General features: G+C 37.8%; 1 protein-coding gene across 2 annotated transcripts in view; it reads right to left on the bottom strand.

Moving 5' to 3' along the window:
- Nucleotides 1-22,637, bottom strand: part of Nhs (NHS actin remodeling regulator) — a 329,470-nt gene that overhangs the window by 23,214 nt on the left and 283,619 nt on the right. For both annotated transcript variants that reach the window (XM_036174401.1, XM_036174402.1), the window contains exons 2-3: nt 21,117-21,269; nt 15,421-15,554 (exon numbers count right to left, since the gene is read on the bottom strand). In XM_036174401.1, the coding sequence (XP_036030294.1) occupies nt 15,421-15,554; nt 21,117-21,269 (287 nt within the window). The remainder of the gene's footprint in view (nt 1-15,420; nt 15,555-21,116; nt 21,270-22,637) is intronic.

Genomic DNA, 22,637 nt, shown 5'->3' with positions numbered 1-22,637 from the left:
ATGGATTCCATCTCTCTGGAGCCATAAGCCAAAATAAACCCTTTCTTCTTTAAGTTGCTTTTGCTCATGGTATTTCATCACAGCAACAAAAGAGTGACTAATAAAAATAATGATGTCCTTCATCATCCTGAACAATATGGGCTGATAGTACTGCAGAATGATCTTTGAAAGATATAGTTACAGTGCCAGTTAGGTAGCAGCAGCCTGGATGGCTGGGCCAGGGTTCTGCAGAAAGCAGACCACCCACACAGTATTTTGCAAGCCAATCTAACAAATTACTTTTGAATATATATTTATTCTATTGATTTTGTTCCTCTAAATCAGCAGTTCTCAACTTATAGAGCATGACCCCTTTAGGGGTCACATATCAGATATCTTGCATATCAGATATTTAAATTACAATTCATAACAGTAGCAAAATTACAGTTATAAAGTAGCAACAAAAACATTTTATGGTTGGGGGTCAGCACAACATGAGGAACTGTGTTAAGGGAACACAGAATTATGTAGGTTGAGAACTACTGCTCTAAGTCTTCCTAACTAATGTAGCCAGTTTTCTCACTTAGGATACAATCCAGGATCATATGTTGCACTTAGTTCTCCAATTTCCTCAATCTCCTTCAAGTTCAGTAGTTCTTTAGTCTTTGTCTTTCATGGCCTTGACATTTTTGAGGAATACTGATCAATTACTTTGTAGAATTTACTTAGATTTAGAATAGTCTGATGTTTTCTCATGCTGAGTAAGATGACTTAGTTTGGCAAGAGTTCTACATAAATGGACTCTCAATATATCCTATCAGGAGGCCATATGAAGGTGTGCCCTATTACCAGACCATGTTAATTTTCACCACTTGGTTAAGCTTGTGTCTGTCAGGTTTCTGAGTTAATGCTACTGTTTCTTGATAATAAAAATTATAATGTGGGTGATAAATTTGCCACTACAAAATTATTCTGTTTTTCACCCAACTAGCTTTAATCTATTGTTGACTATTGCCTGCAAAATTTATTGTCACAGTACTTGGTTAACGGTGATCTTTTTTTTCAACATTACCTCTACATTCATTAATTAGAATTCTTTTGTAAGAAAGTATCTATCCTCCATATGTTAATTTATTTATCTATTTAATTCATTTATATCAGTAGGGGTTCTGAGGATATGGCTTAGTGGGCAAATTTTGCCTACTATGAAAATATGAGGACCTGAGTTTGGATACCCAGAACTCACATTAAAAAGCCTCCCATGGGGGTATTTGCCTGTGACCCCAGTGCTGGAGTGAAAGCAGATCCCAGGGGAACTCACTGGCCAATCAGTTTAGCTAAAATGGTGAGTTTCACATGCAGTGAGAGACTTTATCTCAAAAACTAAGTTGGAGAAGCAATTTATGAATATATCTCTGGCTTCTGAACATACTTGTATAGGTGAACATACACATATACACACATACACACACACACATGAACACACACACAGAGGACTCATGGTGTTTATCTTATTTTATGTTATAAATCATTACTGCCATTGTTTATTTTACTGCTCCATGTGGACCACATTTGGCCAGTGACACTCCTTCAGGTTGTCTGTTACTATATTTTGCATGCTTCCTTACTATTTTTTGAGCACTCTCACATTTTCTGATACTACAAGATAATCCAGACTTATATTTTCCTAACCCAGTCTTGGATAAAACTTTTCTCCAAGGAGCCATTTTATTAACTATTGGTATTTAGAGACAAGATCTAGTCACTAGATATGCTCAGTGTTACCAGAGTTATTTTAATCCTAAAGGCTTCTGAGATAAGCTAGGCAATATATGTCTATATATTCATACATACATGCATACATTTACTTTCTGTTTATATATATGAATCTGTGCATGACTTTAAGTATATATTTATAATGACACTTCAGATTCCAATCCTATACCTCAGGGTTCATTCTGGACTTCCCACTTAGATTATTTGTACCTCTTTTCTCCAACAGTAACACACCTGGCTACCATCATCTGGAATATTTATTGTTTCTGACAGGGATGCTCTTGGAAACACTCTTGGGTTGGGATGGAGTCCCAGGCCTCCATGCTACTACTGAGTAAATATTTGTGGGGATCAAGAAAGACATTTGCAGAAACACTGTCTGCTTCTACAGTTTTGTCATCACCAGCCTAGACAGATAGGGGACTAGGACTCTTAGCTGGGAAGGTGTTCTGCAAATTCCAGAACTTGACCTTAACCCACTGATCAGAATCTTCTTTTTAGTTGTAGAAGACTAAGTGAACTTCTTTGGATTCATTAGAATTTTGGCTGATTTATGAACCATTGATACAGTACAAAGAGCAAAAATGTGAATGGGTCAGAACCATTCAACAGGGTAATCAACAATCTCCACTTTGTACTGCAACTCTATAATCTAGATAGAGATGCCACAATATCCCACAGTGAGCTATTCCAGGTGTTACACATGTTGTGGCTGTGGAATATTATTTTAAGATGTGTTCATTTGTTCATGCTGTGGAACATTTGTTTAATGATGCAAAGATATATTGCATTCCTTTATGCTGCATTTGTTTAACTCTTAAGCTGTGTCACTGTGCCTTTCTAAAACACCTGATTGGTCTAATAAATAGCTAGGCAGAAGAAAGGATAGATGGGGCTGGCAGGCAGACAAAATAAATAGGAGGAGAAATCTGGGAAGAGAAGTTCAAGAAGAGAAAGGAGAAGAGGACTCCAGGGGTTAGCCAGCCAGCTACACAGCAAGCCATGGAGTAAGAAGTAAAGAAAGGTATAGAGATAGGCAAAAGCCCAGAGGTAGAAGATAGACAAGATAATTTAAGAAAAGCTGGCTAAAAACAAGCCAAGCTAAGGCCAGGTATTTATAAGTAATAATAAAACTTAGTGTATTTATTTGGGAGCTGGGTGGAGGACCCACAAAGACCTAAGAGTAGGAAGAGTTCAAAAACCCCAACTACATTTATGTTGGGCATCATTGTAAATTGGACCATCCAGAAGGCTGATTGGATAGACAGTGCCATAACCAAATAATTTCTTAGGGTTTTGGAGAAAGTGGACCTAGGGCAGAATATGGACATCTAATTTATTTTGTTAAGGTTTTATTTTTATTTTTAAATTATGTGTTTATGTATGTATGAGTTTGTGCATGTGAGCACAGTGCCCAATGAGGCCAGAGAGGGTGCAGAATCCCCTGGAGCTGGTGTTAAAGGTGGTTGTGGACACTGAATATGCTGTGTGCTAGGAAAGGAACTTGAGTCTCCCAGAAGAACAACAAATGTAATTTCTCGGCCAAAGGATTAAAACCAAATTGTTCTTTGGGAGTAGTATTTAAGAAACAGAACATGAGAGCTGTCCTGTCCAACCATTATTCCCCTTCTCTTCATACTATTGCTGTTGCATGTTAGCTCCAGATGTGTTCTGTGAACACAAAGCCACTTTTAGTGTAAATAGGGCACAATAGAAGGATGCTCCTGGTCTTTTTTCTCTTCACTATCCATTTACTGCCTCTTCATTTACAAATGTATCTTACCTGTTCTGCTGGTGAATATCACATATCTACCTGATCTGAGAAAATGGGGGAGGGAATTCTGCCACGACCCAACCAACTGAGGTCCTTCAATAGATATATATTTCAACCATGCTGCCTTCCCTGTAGTGATCAGCACCTCCTTCAGCCTTACATCTTTTGCTTCCTGTTTCTCTGTTACCCAACTCTACACTTCCCCTTGGTCATTTAGTCTCCTAGATTCTTAGTAATTCTTTAAAAATCCCATCTGTTCTATGAGGCACCCCAAGCTATGCCTGCTAAACGTATTTCTAACTTGAAAAAAATTCTTCTGTAGTATACAAGATTTTTTTTTTTACCTTAGCTCATGAACAGGTCTCTATGATATTGTCCCTCCAGAAGCTTTTCAGAAACCAACACTTCTCTGGGAAGAATGTAATTGTGTTTTGGTTCTCTTCTCTCTCTGTCATCAAAGGACTGAGTTTTGGAGATGTTCTGCTTGGCAAGTGAGAGGTATAGAGCCAAATGTTCAAGTGACTTGTCCAGGTTCCTCTATATCAAGCCTTTGAGTCTCCACACACACCTCTATGTGGCACACCTTAGTATTGCACTGATGATTTATCGGGAAGCAGCCATGTATCTGAAGGTAAGCTTAGTTTGGGGGCACCATAATCTCCAAAATCACTGTTCTGACAATTTTCTTGGGGACTTTCAAAACCTCTTGAGTTCATCCCTCTGTTGCATCACTTATGACTCCGTGTTATGTTCATTAGAATGTTTTTCCCTTCACATTTCTAAATAAAAAGATTGCTGCTTAGTGGGTGCTTAATTTCTCCTGTTCAAGATTTAAAGACCGTTTTCAGAGTCTTTAATATTTTTATACTTGACAAATGACTATGCTTCCTGTGGTCAGCTCCTAACAGAAGTCCAAAGCATCGAATGTATTGTAGCATTAGTTACCTAGTTACACAGGCTTTCTTGCTCCTCATGTAGACCACTGCTAATCCCTTAGAAACATGGAGTCTGGCACTGATGGCACAATCAGAGTTGGAATGGCAGGCCTTTGAGCAAGCCAAAGCAGCTTCTTTGCCAAAGTCAGTTAAATTTAAACCTCACTGGATAAGGCTATTGACATCCAAAAATCTTTCTGCATAGTCTCTTCATTCATATATCTGCCTTCAGCTGTCATTCTCTGACTCATGTTGACTTACTTATTTCCTTGCTTATGAAGGAAAATATATACACAGTTCTTAAAGGAATGGCTGAGAATGCCACTGCAAAAGAATGGAGAATGGATAGCAAATGTGGAGCGGGCAGGGTAACACAAGTATAAATGCATGAGGAATTCACTATGAAGTATCATTCAGATTTTATGAACAGGTGAGGTGATTAGAAATTGTATAAAATACAAGGATTGTTTAATAGCCATGTGTTAGTCAACTGAGGCTCTTTAATGTGCACAATGTTCCTAAGTTTATTGCTTTCCCACTTTTAGTTATATAGTAATACATTTTAATTCCTGGTTGTGCTTGATTGATTCATTTAAAATTAGTTTGATTGTAATGAAATGAAGCCAACCCAAATAATACTTTCCAAAGTTATCAATGTTAGGTATTTTCTTTCCCCTCCTCTAGGGTGGGTTTATCATTCATTTGTGATATAGTTAGGTTTATTTGCTACTGTTTGCGTTCCATTTGGAGTTCTCCTCACACTCTAGTTGATGTTATTTATTTATGGGTAGAGGATTCATGAAATACTGCCTGGGATCTAAGACTACAACATAGGAAAAAAACAACAACAACAACAACAAAATGTGCTCAAAGAAATGTCATTCCTCTTCAGCCCCACTGCCTCCTTTCTATTCCTTCATTCTTATCTTCACCCACCCCCTGTAGTTAAACCAACCTCATTTGTTATGATTTATCTTTCCTCTACAGCCAGTTCTGCTATGCTCATTTTGAAAACTTGCATTAGTTCCAAAGCAATTGGTATCTTAGGAGCGTGATTTGAACATAATGTAAATGTTGTGTTTGCTTATGCATGATTTCATACATGAAAAAACTCTAAGTGAATGCAGGGATTGCACCTAGCTGAACTGAGCTGTAGAAGAATGCAAAACACATTTCAGACATCCACCAGCTACCACATTCACTTTATGGCATGGGAGCCTATTCACATGTACTGTTACAGCATTCCCTCTAATTTCATATCAGCCTCATTCTATCCTTCCCCAGTAACTCACAAACTGCAAAGCTTCTGATGCTCCTTTTCATAAGAAAACTTCAAGGTTTTTGTTTTTCTAGATGGAGTATCATTTATTTCAGTATTTATGTATTTCACAATTATTTAATATGGTGCCTGGCCAGGCGTGTGGGGTAGGCCAATAATCACAACAACTCAGGATTTCAAGTTCAAGAACATGGGCTACAGAGTGAGTTAAAGGGCAGAATGAGCAATTTAGGAAGACCCTGTCTCAAAATAAAAAGTAAACAATGAGTTGGGATACAATTCAGTGGTAGAGTGCTTTCCTGGGCTTACTTCCTAGTGTAATACACACACACACACACACACACACACACACACACACACACACACACACACCTACTCCCATACACTATGTGGATTTCTTTTTCATGTGAGTGATAGAAGTCTATGAGTGTTATGTTCTTTATTCTGTTTTATCTGTAATTTTTAATTGCCTTTTTTTGGCAGTGTGAAGGTTTTTGAAAAATTGACTCTTATGCCAATGCAAGGACATTTATGTATTTCATATACTTTCTAACATGAAGAATTGTAGAGGATAGATACTGTTTGGGGATTTGCTTGGTTTTCACTTAAGAGAATGTCCTAAAAGTAACTTTTTATTGGTTCATAAAGATCTTCCTTATTTTATGTCTGCATATTATGCAGCTGTGTAGATGTCTTGCAGCTTATTCCATCACTCTTTAACATATACATATTTTGGTTGTTTCTAATATCTTATAAATAGTGCTTCAGTGAATCTTTTTGTACTATCAAAAGTATATCTTTACTGCAAATGCTAGGGTAAGAAGTGCTCAGGAAAGGTTGCTTGATAGCCAAATTCATAGGTTAAATCAAATTTGAATTTTTAGCAGTAAATGCATAGGACCAATTGTTTCCCAGGTTTCACCAACAGATCATGCTGCCCTATGCTGTCTGCATTTCTGATTATGAATGAGTTTGAGAAATTTTTTAAAATAAATGTTTATTAATTCTTTGAGAATTTCAAACAATGTATTTTGATCATATTCACCCTCATCTCCTCTCAGATCCATCTTCACCTTCCTGCCCCTCAACTTTGTGTCTCTTTTTTAAATTTTAATTTGTATTATTCATGTCTTTCTGGATGTGGGCCCTCCGCTGGAGCATGGCTAACTTACTTCAGAAATACAGTGGTCCTGTCATTTGCAGAAGACACTGCTTTGTTCTGATCCCTCCCCAAGCTTTCTATTTCCTCTACCATGGTGGTCCTTGAGTCTTGGAAAGGTGGTATGCTATAGATGCCCCATTTGTGACTGAGCACACCACAATCACTCTCCAGTGGGTATTATGAGAGCTACCCAGTAGGGAGGAAGCTTCCTGGCCTGTACCAATTGGATTTCCCCATGTCCTGTGACCAGTGTGTGTGGTGTCTTCAGCAATAGGATTTTATCATCAAGTTTGGGGGGGGGTCTCCTGGAGTTTGAGCAATGTTTTGGTTTAAGAACATGTTTATGCTTTTTTTCTGAATTGTCCATTTAAATCTCTCTTTTTGCTTTTAGAATTTTACTCTTTCTTCCTCCATTTTTAGGAGGAAGTATATGTCACTTAAGGATATCAATCCTTTGTATACTGCATGTTTTCTCCACATTTTTTGGTTATGTCTTAATTCTGTTTGTGGTATCTGGGCCATAAAAATCAAAGTTACTAAAGGTTTGCCTAGACTGAGGCCAAAGAGAATATCACCTGTATTTTTTTCTATCATACAAAATGTTTCATTTTGTAATGTTTAGACTCCCCAATCCATTTTGAGTTTATTTATGTGTATGGTTGGAGGAATTGATATAATTAAATGATCTCAATCAGGGTTGTTTCTGTCACCACAGTGAAAATATGATAATGTCTTAAGTCATTGATGGAGTGCTATTGGTACATAGTGGGTAGGTTCCAGGGATGCTAGAACACATAGAACAACACACAGGAAAGGATTATCTGGTCCAAAATGTCAATTGTGCTAAGCTTGATGAAATGGTAAGATCATTTTTTATTTTACAAAAGTTGTTTTTGCCCATTAGATAACTCGATCTTTCTCCTCATTGATTTGTGGTGCTATCACTTTTATTATATGTCATCATGTTCTACTGGTCCATTTCTTCACTTTGTATTCTATCATACTGGTATATCTGCCTAATACCACACTGCCAAATTATAGAGACTTTAAATATATGTTCTTGTCTTGTAACACTAGTCACATCTTGTATAGTTCCTTTCCCAGCATTTGCTTGATTAGTCAAGTGCATTTTGTTTTCCATATGAACCTTAGTACTATGGATCTGACTCCATAGAATAAAGCTTATTGGAATTGGGTTAAATTTACAAATTAACAGAGACAAAACTAATTTGTTTATAATGTTGTGTTATGGACCAAGATTTCAGGAACCAAACATGAACCATGGAAAGTACTAGCTAAGCCAGAGAACAAGCCATAAACCCACCACCCTCCCTTAGAGCAGTAACACCTGTTTGCTAACCGGAAGCTCCCAAAGATAAGAACATTCCACAGTCAGGTGCCATGGCAACCGAATGTAAAGAGCATTCCTTGGTCAGGTAGCCTAGCAACAGAACAAATGGCCCCTGACCAGTCACCTTAGCAGACTTCCTGCAGTTGCACGACCTGCACATCTCCCGGACTGCATGCCTTCCATGTCCCTTCCCCTTCCCACCTTCCTGCCCCTTCCCCTCTTATGCTATATAAGCCATGTGGAGGAAAATAAAGTTTGGCGGCTTGATCAGAATACTGTCTTTTTGTGTCGACCTTCCCTTTCATTCGCTCCCACAGGTGGGTCGCCCCCGTTGAAACCCCGCTGGCCAGGGCAATGTCGAATCACTCTAAGCCAAGTATAGGAAATATATTTTCATTTCACAAAAGTCTTATGTTACATTTTCAGGAAGTTCTTTGAGATTTTTCTCATACAGATTTTATATATTTCTGGGGAATTAGTTCCTACATATTTAACCATCATTATTATTGCTGTAAATGATGCTTTAGCACTGGCTCTTCTAATTGGCTATCATTTATGTAAACACAAGTAACTGACCTTTGTGTGCTGACATCCTGATTCCTTCCTGAATGTTTTGATTATTTGAATTCTTTTTCCCCTTTGGTTATTTAGAATTAGTCTGCTGTACTATCTCATCATCTTCAGTTAGACACAGGCTTACTTCTTTTTCAATTCTTGTGTATTTAATTGATCTATCTTATTAAATTTCACATATTAATATATCTAATCTAATATTAAGCAGGAGTGGTAGTAAGCTTTCATGCCCTCTTCCTGACTTTTGTGAAAATGCTTCTCTGGGTTGACGGTTAAGGGTCTGGCTTTTGAGCTAAAGTATATGTATATTTTATCATATCAATGAAATATCATTCAATTCTTATTTTCTTGAGGTTTTAAAAATGAAAATAGATTGCAAAATTTTCAAGCATTTTCCATGGACATAGCCATATCGTATTTTCCCTCGTAGATCTATCAATGTGGCATATAATGCTAATAATAAGCATCCTAATATTGAATCATGCTTCCATTCCCGAAATAAATCTCATTCAGTCACTAACTTCTTAATTTGGCATGTATTAGGTTTGCAAATATTTATTTTAATATTTTTAAAAATCAATACATATGAATGATATAATTGTGAAATTTATTTTATGGACTTATGAGCTTTTGTTATGTATATTATTATACTTGCTTCATACAAGAAATAGTGAAATTTATTTCATTTCCAATGTTCTGAAATAAGTTATAGCACATTAGGAATATATGGACTTCAAAAGAAAATACAATTCTTCTGGGAAGTCATCTGGGCCTGGGGACAAGGGTCTTAAGAGTGACTGTTTAATTTAAAGAAATGAGTCTATTTAATATTACTAAATCTAAAGGAGATAATTTGGGCAATATTTATTCATCTAAGAAATTTTGCATTTATTTAAGATTTCAACTTTATTTGCATGATGTCTACAAAACAATCTCTTATAAATTGTTCAATTTTTGTCTGTTTCAACGTTTATGTCCCCTGGCATGATTTATTTTTTTATACTTTTATTTCTTTTTCTTGGTCATTTTTTTCAAACAAACAGGATTTTTATTTATTAATTAGGCCTACTGTTTTTCTATTCTCTGCTTCATTAATTTTCACTTTCATATTATTTGCTTACTTCTATTTCTTTTTTCTTTATTTTTGGTTGGGGGGGTGTCAGAATTTACTCTTATTTAACCATTTGGTACTATGTATTTTTCTTGATCATTTTGTTTTTATTTTACTTTCCAGTTTCTCTTGCATAACATCTTCATTATCATTTTTAGGAAATTGTGTAATATCATTTCATATTCTTTCTTTTGCCAAATGTTTCACAGAAAGTTTTCAAACATCCAGGTGGAAAGGATTTTCTGGCGCTTTGCCCCTGTTAGTAATCTGGAGCTTTGCTGCACTGTGAACAGGAAGTGTTGTTTAGAAGATTCTTACTTTAGGGCACATTGACATTTTGAATCTAAGTCATAATCAATTTTTATGTTCCATGGGTATGTTTGGTAATAGTATGTACTATCATGGCTTGAAGTCTATTGACAATGTTTTTTTTAGATTTTCTGTCTCCTATCTATTTTTTTTGTTTGCTTGCTCTGTCTTGTACTGAAAGTGATGTATTAAAGTCACCGAATGGTACCATGTTTCTATCTATATCTGTATACCCTACAGTTTTTGCTTCATAAATGTAGCTGTATGGTTTGTCACATTAATATTCACAAGTATTACATTTTAAGCCATTAATAATTTCTTGTTTTATTTACTTGTTTTATCTTTGTTCCATCCTTTATGAAAGGAACTTCATACATTTGGCTTCCAGCCAAGGTCCAAGCAAGTCTTTGGGTCTTTTACCAGTCAAAAACTGTATTTTCCATAGTAAATCAATCAGAATATTGAGATGCTATGAGAGGATGTGGATTTAGAGAGGGTTGCTTTGGTCTTGCAGCTCAAATTCCAAATAGATACTCTAAAATTAATTTCCTTGATTCTGCTTTCTTTTCATATCACATAAATCTTTTGCCCTTCATTAAAATTGATATCCTAAAGTTGAACTCACAGACAAGGCTGGTCTCTCTTTTAATAATAAATACACAGTTGCTAATGTTAGAACTTCAGAATTCAAGAGCTGATTGGGAAAGATAATCCTATTAGTGAATCTTTCCCTGAAATCATCTCCTTTGTCACGCTGATGTCAGAGGGTGCTGTTATTTAGAGACACTCCTTAAATTCTCACCTAATTGTGGGCTTTAAGCTAAATTTAACCAGTTTTTCTGTGAACTCCTCTTGTAGAATCTTTTAGATAAATTAATTGATAAGAAACCGAACATCCCTTCTTACTTGTAGGAATCATGGAATTACTTTGAAGCCACTGCCAGATGTCACTGGACTGAAGACACTGTATCCCTTGAAAATGTTTTAATATATCATAGCCTTTGTATAAGTTCATGGCACTGCTATAGGGCATCTTAGTTCACAGTTTGGGAACCACAGCTATATAGCTTTTCAGCCATTTATCTACAGATACTTGCTCCTAGACATGCTTTGAGATGATACTCTGTACAAAAATCTTACAGGTTGTTTAAAAATCCTCACTGATGAAGTATACATTTTTCATGTCGTTAAATATTCTCATATAATACTATGATATTGCATTACATCCCATAGGATAGAATATAATGTATATCAAAATTTATTAAGTAAGGTCCTTTTTGGATACTTGAGATATATATATATATAATTATATTTTCCTATTAAAATGTGATTTGATGAACATTTTAATGAATAAATCTTTATATAGACCTTAGAGTTAATTCTCAGATGTGGAATTGCTGGATGAAAGTGCATGAATATTTAGAGTTTTCCTTATCCTCTGGAAAGGGTGTAGTGATTTATATTTTCTCTAATTTTATGGGGGTGAGATATATATATATACACACACACACACACACACACACACACACATACATACACAGGCCTTTCATTTAATGATAAGAGTGACTATGAATATAGGTTCAGATGCTCAAATATTTTAGACACTGTGCTAAGGGATTTGTATAAACATAATTTAATCTTATTTATATAGTATTACTTGAAATATACCTAATGACTTGCAAAATTGTAATGATTAGGCCTATCTTATAGACAAAGAAATTGGAATTTAATTATTTAAAAAAACAGAAAGAAACCAGGATTCAGAAAGATACAACAACCTTTTCCAAATCATCCAACCAAAAAATTAGACAGCTGGAGTTTATACTTACAATCTTGTCTTTATATGACAGACCTACCAAGTACTTGAATGACAAACTATCATCATCATTATTGTCATCATCATCATCATCATCATCATCATCATCATCATCAGGCCTAATATTTATGGAGTGCTTTGTAGCACGAATCTTAAGAGTCTTATTAATGAAAACAAACCTGGAACCAGGTATTGGGGTGAATGCTGGAAGATCAGAGAAGGAGAACAAGCCACAGCTTCTTCACCTTGCCAATTCCTCAGCTGATCCTGTTTCCTCAGACTGGAAGCCTCTGAGTCCTCATCCAGAATGAATCTCAGCTGTACTGTTGCTCAAAAACCTAAAAGCTTAACCAGCCATTAGTTCCTGGTCCTCATACCTTATATACCTTTCTGCTTCTTGCCATCACTTCCTGGGATTAAAGGCATGAGTCACCATGCCTGGCTGTTTCCAGTGTGGCATTGAACTCACAGAGATCCAGGCAGATCTCTGCCTTTGGAATGCTAGGATTAAATGTGTGTATGCCACCATTTTCTGGCCTCTATGTCTATCTAGTGGCTGTTCTGTTCTCTGACCCCAGATAAGTTTATTAGGGTGCACAATATTTTGGGGAACACAATATAACCACAGTGCTTACCATGCATAAAGCACTATTAACAAACACATTCAACTTTTAGTGCCAAACCTATATGGTACCATTTATTCTTATGTCTAAGACAATGACTGAAAGGATCTACTGATCTAGAATTGCACAGTTTATATGGTAGAATTAGTATTCAAGTTCAGTTTGGCTTTAAAGGCCATTCCAGTGTTGACCAGAACATATTACAATGTCTCACAGAGTAGTGGAAACCTATAGTAGAGACTTATGAATATTTTTTAAAAAGAAGGAAAATGGCTTAACTAAGTCTTATAGATTAAAAAAGGAAAGTTACTCTATGATAAAATATAGATACACTAGTTCTCTAAGAAAATGTGTATCCAGGGTTTTGTCTACAAAGTTCCTATCCTTATTCCTGTAACCTTTACACTTTAAGTAACATATGGCTTTTTAAGCTGAATACATAGAGCCAAGTGTGTGGTGTATAACTTGAATGGAAAATCTTCTAATGACCCACACTCAATTGAAAACAAAATTCCCCCAAGTGACTTGGAAATATCAAGATTTGAGAAATTCAAGATAGGCAAACTTCCAGAAGTTTACCAAAGTATAATCTAGAAACCTCTTATTGCTATCTCTTATTGGGTTGATGAAACACAGTTATTGCTAGTCACTACTTTAAGTCTTTTCCTAGCATCTTATTTAGGTATTTAGATGTCATTAAAAATTATGCATATTATAAAAAAGATTATATTTTCTTGTCACCTCTGTAAGCACTCAAAATTTTTGTCTCACCTCTTCCCCAAGAAAACCAAATTAATGAGTCTCAAAACATATTATAATGAATGGGAAGATATTTTTAGCATTTTATGCAGAAAATACCTCATTAGAAGCAAACACTTTGGCAAGTAGAGTTAAGCTTAATAAGAACGTGTGTGGAGTAGGGACTTTTATGGCAAATCACTAGCATGTGTAAGCACACTGTCTGATGAATCAGAGAATCATAATCCCCGTTTCTTATGGGCTGCCCCACAGCAATGTGGTGAGTTCAGTATGGTGCCCAGTATGTGCTCAACTGAAGGACACAGTGCCTACTAGCTGGCTGAAAACAAGAAAAATGCCTTTAGATCATCTAGTCTCACTCAAGGTCTTATCTGGATATGTTACAACATGCAAGTTCATTTAGATGAAGTATGTTTCCTTTTGATGTTCCATGTTTGGCATCATGGAACCTGGACATTTTGCACTATTTTGCACATTACCCAGTCCATATTGGTGTAGTCTTTAGAGTCAGGCATTTAATTTCACACAAAATCCTCAATTCGTACACACAGTGCTGGAACTTATTTAGACTTCGGGCCTCCAACCCGAATAAGAGAGTACGAGTGCTGGCAGCTTGAAGACAATCTGGACTGGCTTGGTCATGAAACCATGGTTCCTGACTTCAATGATACCAGTACACAGAAGCAAATGCTTACTTATCCCCACTGAGGGCCCAGAAGGCACATGTGAGATGAAGTGTTTGCAGCAGCTGCCAATTGAGTTTGCAGGTGTTTCCACTCAGGCTCGGCTTCATCTGTGGTCCACACTTGAGAGCTTGGCCTGAGCTACAGCCACATCCACCCAGATTAGGCTGAAACTACCCGCAGTGATAATGTCAGTGTGGTAGTAGGTTACCCTAGGGAAGTAGCCTCTTACATCCAATGGTTAAGTGGGAACTTATGATTGATTCTAGTGGGAACTTTTTACATTACATAAGATCTTTTCCAGATTCTCCCATGGAGTCAGACTAGTAATAATGGTAGTAGCAATGGTGCTTAACATTTATAGATAACTTAGTCTGTGTCAGTCAGTCCCTGTGCAAAGCTCTATACATCTTCAAGCCCTATTAAGCTAAATAAAAAATATCCCCTTATTACAAAGGTAGAAACTGAGAGAAAAGAAAAGAATTAACTCAATCCTAAACTCTAACATATAAGCAGAGTTGGGATTGGAAGTAAAATTGTCTTTTGATTTCAGAGTCCTTAACTATTATTGGTTTGCTTTTTTCTTCTTTTTTTTTATTAAAAATTTTTTTTCATTTTACATATCAACCCCAGTTCCCCCTCCCTCCCTTTCTCCTGCCTCCTCACCTCCCTCCCACTCTACCCCCATCCACTCCTCAGAGTGGGTAAAGCCTCTCAACAAAGTCTGGCATACCAAGTTGAAGGAGAGCCTAGCCCCTCCCCATTGTATCAAGGCTGAGCAAGGTATCCCACCATAGGGAATGTGCTCCAAAAAGTCAGTTCATGCACCTGGGATAAGTCCTGGCCCTGCTGCCAGGGACGCCACAAACAGATCAAGCCACACAACTGTCACCCACATTCAGCGGGCCTAGTTCAGTCCCATGCAGGTTCCCGAGCTGTCAGTCCAGAGTCAGTGAGCTCCAACTAGCACCAGTCAGCTGTCTCTGTGGGTTTCCCCATCATGATCTTGACCTCCTCCTCCTCCCCCTCTTCCTCCTCCTCCCCCTCTTCCTCCTCCTCCTCCTCTTCTTCTTTTTTTTGAATGCCGAATGCATTACATAACCAGCAAAAGTGTGTGTGTGTGTGTGTGTGTGTGTGTGTGTGTGTGTGTGTACTCCAAAAAGGAGTGGAAGGAGTTCCTATATGCCTATGATCTGCCCTCTCAGCCAGCCTAGCTTCCCTCACCAAGCAGAGAGGAACTCAATGCTCAAGAAGAGCAAATACAGACCAGCCAGTAGCCACCATGCTTACCGTTAGGAAGTGGCGGTCCTTGGCCTCACGCCTCCTCTGGCTGTGAGCTGGAGGGTAGGCTGGCAGTGGTGGAGCAGCTATGGAGAGAGGAGCAGCAGCTCTTTGCTCCCGTCGATCACTTCGGCTCCGGTGTTCTGAGGGCGCAGAATAGATAAACATAATGAAACATAATTGATATTGTCAATTGTTCTCCCCCTCTTGAGTGTTAACAAAGAGCTGCAAAAAAGGAGCTTTCATTAATCTAGTTAATCTATATGCCATATCAGATTTTTTTTAATGGTTCCTAACTGAATCTTCACTTGTGGATACAAGGGCAGATACACCCATCCCCATGGTACAAGACAGCTTATTTATCCGTTCAACACACCTCATTTCAAAATATCACAAGTGAGGGAAAAAACAGAAAGAAAAGTTGAGAACAATGGTTGCTGCCATGAGGATTAGAGTGCAGAAAAGATGCAGGCCTACCTCAGCTTCTAGGCCTAGGTACCACTAGTTCTAGGAAGGAACTGCATGGAATCAGGAAATGGTTACAAGCCAGTTTTCAACAATAGATACCTGGAAATAGGCTATGGTGGCTGTATTCATAGCACAGAAATTGACAAATGTTATGCACTGGGTATTTTATTTATCTTTTATATTTTCCCCAAGAAAACTGTGTAACCAGCACACCAATGCAACCATCTGTATCCTATTCTTCTTGCTACCCACAAAAACTCAGATGGTTTTGCAATCTTGTGCTCCCAGAGAAAGCAAGGCAATCCCAGAGACAGCATTTTTCTTATTCCAGGATATAACTGCCTTTGTGGGAAAGCTAAGAAATATCTGTGTGTGGTAGGGTGTGGGGGTATAAAGTAGTCATGACTTCTTAATAAGAATCACTGTCATAAGGTCCTGAGCTGGATCCTCAGCATCACAAAAATTAATTAATTAATATTTCAGAGATGCCCAAAATACAATTTATGTTTCCAGTATTTTGTATGCCTTAGAACATCTCTTGCTTACACTAAAATCTGTCTACCTCCAAAAATACAGCTTAAAATCATCCTCAGAGCTTGAAGTTTCTAGAGGCCTTATCATGATTGAGGTACAAATTTGTGTATCCCATTTTTCATTTTGTCTTTGCATTGTTTAACATTAGTATCATTCATCCCATGTACAATATTATTCAGAATTCCCAATGTTTATTGATATGTGCCAGAAATACTTTGCTAAAACTTTCATCTGGACAAACCCACACAAATGGGCATTAATGCTGTCCCCTCATTTGCAGATGTAGAAACAGATTCAGGAAGAGAGGGTCACTGTGCAGTGATCAGTGGTACAGACAGAGTTCTTGTATCTTTAACCTTGATATGGCTTGTCCTACAGGCCTTGTAAAGGACAAATATACATCACTTGTTGGAGTAAGACATTTGAGGTTTTTCAATATTTGAATATAATTATTTTTTGCTGCAACTGAATTCTTTGAACAGTTACAACACTATGACTTATAAGGTACCATTTACCTCTTTTTGCCTGTGATTGACACACAGCAAACTAAGCTGACCCTTTTGGGTGATGTCAGATATCCTTTCTCCTAAGGCTGTATCATCCCCATTTGTATGATTGTACTGTTAAAAAAAATAGCATCTCGCTATTTGTCAGCCTTTTGAACTATATTTAAATGGACCCTGGAACAGTTTTTTGTGTGTAGGGGGTGTATATAACATATGCTGCACAGATTAGACAAGTGCACTAATACTATGCTATATTCCTAGCCCTTTCAGTTTCTTTTCTTGAGACAAGGTCTCACTAAACTGTCCAGGCAGGCCTTTAAACTTGCCAGTCCTCTTGCTTGGCTTCCTGAATTGCTCGACTTACTGATCTGTGCCACAAGGCCAAGTTCAGAAACAAAACTAAATTTCTGTTTTGATCAGAAGGCCTATAGCACCTGTGAAACAGACTTTCACTAAATGCTTGTTGAAGGACTGGACAACTTAATGCTTTACTGAAGTCTAGGTTTTGGGAAAAAAAAAAAAACCAATACACTATATTCTATATTTATGATGAGCTGTGTTGTTGGTACAATTAATGATCCATGCTTCTCTACATCTTATTACTTGTTTTAACTGGTCTCCTTAAAGTTGGTTCCATCATTGATTTATTCAATATTTTGCTACAGAAACTAGGAATTGAGATCTCTTAAGCTCTCTGATTTCCACCAGTGAGTTGACTGCCTTTGGTCCTCATTCCCTAAACTCTTTCTTAGAGCCATAGGCTTAGTATATAGGTTAGGAAAAAATGACAGTATTCCTCATCTTTCTTTCTTTGAGATTCTTAAAAAAAAAAAAAGTTTCCATTCACCACCAGAGAATGGGCCTCAAAAACTCAACACATGGGTGGTGGTCTTTGCTATGCTGCCTCCAAAGTCAATGTTTATCAAGAAGAAATTTTGAGATAGATGCCTTTCTTGGTAAAGTCTCCACCTCTAGTGTCACCCTCTGCAAGTGAACAGTGGGCTTTTTCTCACAGACAGTACAAGGAAATCTTATACATTCTTAAATTCCCGAGCCTTACTGGTTAGGAAGAATGGGAGGGGAGCAGAGTGAGAAGCGAGGTAACCACTCAATATCCCTTTCAACCACTCCTCTCTCATATTACTTTAAATACATCTTCTCCTCTACTCAGGCCAAGAGTAGGCAGCCTAAATTAATGGCTCACTAATGATACTTCTCACCAATGGTGAGGTAGAGACAATATCAGTCCACCAGGGCCTACAACTACAGTCAAATTTTCATCCTAACTCCTTTAGACCAAAGAAACTTAGACACCAGCCAGGAACTTGAAAGGAAAGGAAATATAAAATATAATTATCTCTTTATAGCCACGTATTAGTCTCTCTGTGTGTAAAAGATGGCATAACTTAAAGTTATTACTGGCACTGAGCATTAAAGAATTGTTAAGAAAAAGAGAAAGCAATAATTGCATTCTAAACAATTTGAAATCCATTTAGATGCCACTTCCCCAAGACTCCATAGCATGATAGGTACATTTTGGCTCAGTCCCCATAGCACTGGGTTGAACTTAACTGCTTACTTTTCCATCCTCCTCACTACATCAGGAATTCTTTGAAGGCAGAGACCACACTTGATTGTGCTTTCAATCCTATCATCCAGCATAATGCCTAGTCTTCGGTTCAATTTGTTCAAGGTAGAGGGATGATAATAAGGAATCTAATTTCAAGTTTAATCTCAGTTCCCAAACGAGCACAAATCTGCAGCTGCCCAGTCTTACTTGCCCATGCTTCATCATCCTCTGTCTCCCCATATTGCAAGGCGATTCCAGCTGTCCAAATAGAGACTCCCCACAGGGAAGCTCACTGCCACATTTAGGGAGCCAAGCCCTTGTCTGCAAGTTTGGTATTAGTCCCCACCACCAGATGGCAGAGGTGGATTATGCTGATGGATACACAGTTACATTACTGTTTCTTAGGCAAGGTTTTTATTTTATATTTATTTATTTTTTAAAGTCGCTTTCTAACTTGAATTCTACACTACTGCATATTTTTAATTCTATGATGCTTATAATTCCTGTCTATGGCTCTCTGCAGTGCTATTAAAACTACTACACCCAAGATTTGCTATTGAGCCAACCACAAAACAAGCCTGTCTGAACAGGGCAAAACAGGCTCCATGGTCTTCCATATGAACCCCAGAAGGCCTTGTATCCATCTCCCATCCCCCAGGAGGAACTTCAGAGAAAATTGATATTGGTACTTGCTGTTCTTCAGTTCTGTCATTGAGTCCAAACCTGATGAAGCAGTGAAATATGACAGCTAATGAGCAGCTCAGTGTTATCTGGTTAAATCTGTAAAAATCTAATCAGGGAGGACTGATTAATAATAATAAAATGATAAAAAAGGAATGATGTCAACAGGGCTAATGTTACTCAAGCTCTCTAATGATGGGATCTGAGAAAGCATTTAGTGAGAATGTTAAAATTCCTCAGTAGTCATCTTGTGCTTTCAATGCTCACTCAGATTTCTGCAGAATTTCATTTTCTTCCACACATGCATTGAGGACCTACTATATGCTGGGCTTTTGCTATGTGCTTTGACTAGAATAAGTTAATAAGACACCATCATTACCCTTGAGTAGCTAGTGGATTAACAGAAGGCAGGCAGGACCATAGTGGTCAGTCACGACAGATGGTTATGTGTGCATGTTGGGAGGATACATAGGTTATTATGGGAAATGTGCCTAGGAATAGAATAGTATAGAGGAAGATTTCCAGAAGAAGGCTTGCACAAAAAATTTATTAAAGGATTTTTGTTTACCCAACCATAAAGCTGAAATGAACAGTAGGCATCCTTTCTATATTATAAATATCACAGTATCTCACTACTAATAACTTGAACAAAAACTTTTGAACAACTACTTTGGGGACAGTTGTATGTCAGTTGTTTCATTAAAAGGAGAAAAGGCAGAAATCATACAGATGTGGATGAAAACAATACTTATTAGGGTTGTCTGTCTTGAAAAAAGATTTAAAATATTTATTTGCATTGTAATGTTTTTGTAAACTAGCAATCCTTAAATAAGTGTAGGGATATTTAAATAAATACAATGAATGTGTAGATAGCATCTGTCTCTAATAACAAAAACTTAAAGGCCAGAAAATGGGGCATACCATCTTCTGATATCCATTTGGAGGACTTTTAAAGGCTAATGAGCTTTTTGAGTCCTCATATTCTCATAGGTTTTAAGGCACTGGGAAGTAAGCAAAGGTTCGTTTCTACCTGGGCTGTTATATGCCTGTCTTTGGTGCTCCCAATGCTGTGACAGAAAAGCAAATATGAATATCCATTTTCACAAGACACAGTATATGGCAAAGTAGGAAACAGTTCTGGCTGGGGGATCAGAGGTTCAGAGCGAGGCATTGGCTCTGAAGCTAGCCTGCACGACTCTGAACAAGATTCCACACATTTCAAGTCTCCATGCACCTCCCCACAGAATGAGGGCATTGGATCAGCTCAGAGATTCTCAATAGAAACAGAAGAGCACTTGGCCTTACTATGATTGTTAGAATGATTGGGCAGGAGCCAAGCATAGCAGCCATCCTGTAACGTGCTGAATGCTCAATGAAAAGGTTCCATGTCCCATACAACATTCAAATACCTTATCCAAATCTCCTACAGAAAGAAGCCAGGAACCTATTTCTGAGTCAAACCCAATTCCCCTTTTATTATAAGCCAAAGTCTTACTTTGCCCATATCTAATAGGTGCTGAATATAGCAATTTTCATGGCTCTTCTGCTCCTGCCTCCAGTGCTCCTTCATTTCTCCGCACTTTCTGTTTGGAATGGCTTCTATCTTTACTTAATTCAAATATATTTTTGAGAGGTACAGACATCTAACTGATTTCATTATGTCATCTAATACAATTGTGAATTGGTACTTGCATAATGAGACACAGTGTTATTAATACTTTTCCCTTTTGAATTCTCTTTGTGATCATATTTAGGCCATAATGGTAATTTCAATACACATATACATGTAACTGATATTATGCATGGATTTCATGCAAGGTAGAAATAGAAGCATTTCAAAATGCTTGCTTTAACTAAGGAGGTAACAGGACTGATGGGACAGAAGAACCCTAGATGGCATAGCCTTCCAATATTGTCCCAGAAATCTCCCAGGCTGGATCAGTTACCTCTGCGCAGGGCTTGCAGACTCTGTCTGGCATGGCGGTGCAGCTCCTCCACACAGGGTGGCCTGGTGGCTGGGAGGAAGATGTTTCGCTGTTGGTGCCATGGTGCACGGTAGTATACACTCAACTTACTCTCAATGTCCAAGTTGGAGACAGCTGCAAGACAAAGAGCAAACAGGGCATTATGCATCAGGAGTTCTAATTGCATTTAGTGGGCTCTGGGGCGGGGTGGGGGTAACAGGAAGATGGGAAGGCATGTAGAGGTGAAGTCCAGATTGATTGATCCCACCAAAAAACCTAACTCTAGGCTAGAAAAAACTTTGAAGTTGATAATACATACAGAGACAACTATGCCCTAGGACCAAGAGATGGGAGACCATGGGATAATTCTGCATATTGTTCCTGCTGTCTACCTAAGCTTTGGTCTGGATTTTATGTTGTCCCTTGTGGCTTCTGGCTACAGTTTCCTGATCCTGCCCTCCACCTCTTGACTTCATTGATTGCCATTTTCCCCTGGTTTCACCAAAGGTTAGCATAAGCATAAGCACAAGTATGATAGTGGGAATGGGGGAGGGGCATCTGTAGATAACATGGTCCTTACGACTCATCTGAGAAATCAAGGAAGACTTTCTTTCTCTTAAATACAGCATTTAATTCACTATTGTCTCCTTCATTACAGCCCAGAACAAAACAAAGTCCTTATGAGTAGAGGATGCATACTTACAGAAAAACTTTCTGGGAATTAGGGGACTATGATTGAGAAACTCGTGAACACTTGGTGGCCTATTAGCCTCAAGACTGCTGAGATCAGGTACAGTTGGCTTCATCCTTCAGACCCATGATCCAGAGCCAGACTCTTGGCCCAGGAGCATCTTGCTTTTTTCAGTCTCAGACTCCTGCTTTGTTTAATTTCCCCGGTGCATGGCTTGGAGACACTCAGCTTCATTGTTTATCCCTAGGCCCCAGATATGCTTTGGTTCTGCTATGAGCCTTTTCTTTTAGAAGACTGATCTACCATTCCACTTTGAGAAGTCTAACCTGGAACAAGATAATCTACAGAAAATGTAGAAAGGAAAATGAATATGTTGTAGAAAGGGAATACAAGAATGAAAACTGGGGAAAATACAGCCTTTTGATGATTAAATTTCCCCTCTCTCACCATGAACTGCAGTTATTTTTGTTTTTTTCTCATACAGTATTTAATAGCACTCTTTAGTCTATAATAAAGTATTCATTACTACAAGAATCACTAATGAAGAACTAAGGATGCAGTTCAATGGCAGAACAATTGCCTAGCTCATGAGACTCTGGGTTTGATTCTTAGCACTATAAAAATAGAGATAAACACACATCAAATGATGTATTGAAACACATGCAGAATCAAGAGGAATATATCATGTCTAAATTATCTAATTCCATGCTGAGAAAATACCCTGTAACTTCATTATACAATATAGTATCCCCTTTGCCCTTGGACTAAGAGATGGAACACCACAGTGGCTATTGAGCACTTCAAAATGGATT

The sequence above is a fragment of the Onychomys torridus genome, chromosome X (assembly GCF_903995425.1).
Source record: "Onychomys torridus chromosome X, mOncTor1.1, whole genome shotgun sequence".
In the NCBI taxonomy this organism is placed as follows: domain Eukaryota; kingdom Metazoa; phylum Chordata; class Mammalia; order Rodentia; family Cricetidae; genus Onychomys; species Onychomys torridus.
This window is presented reverse-complemented; position numbering and strand designations above follow the sequence as displayed.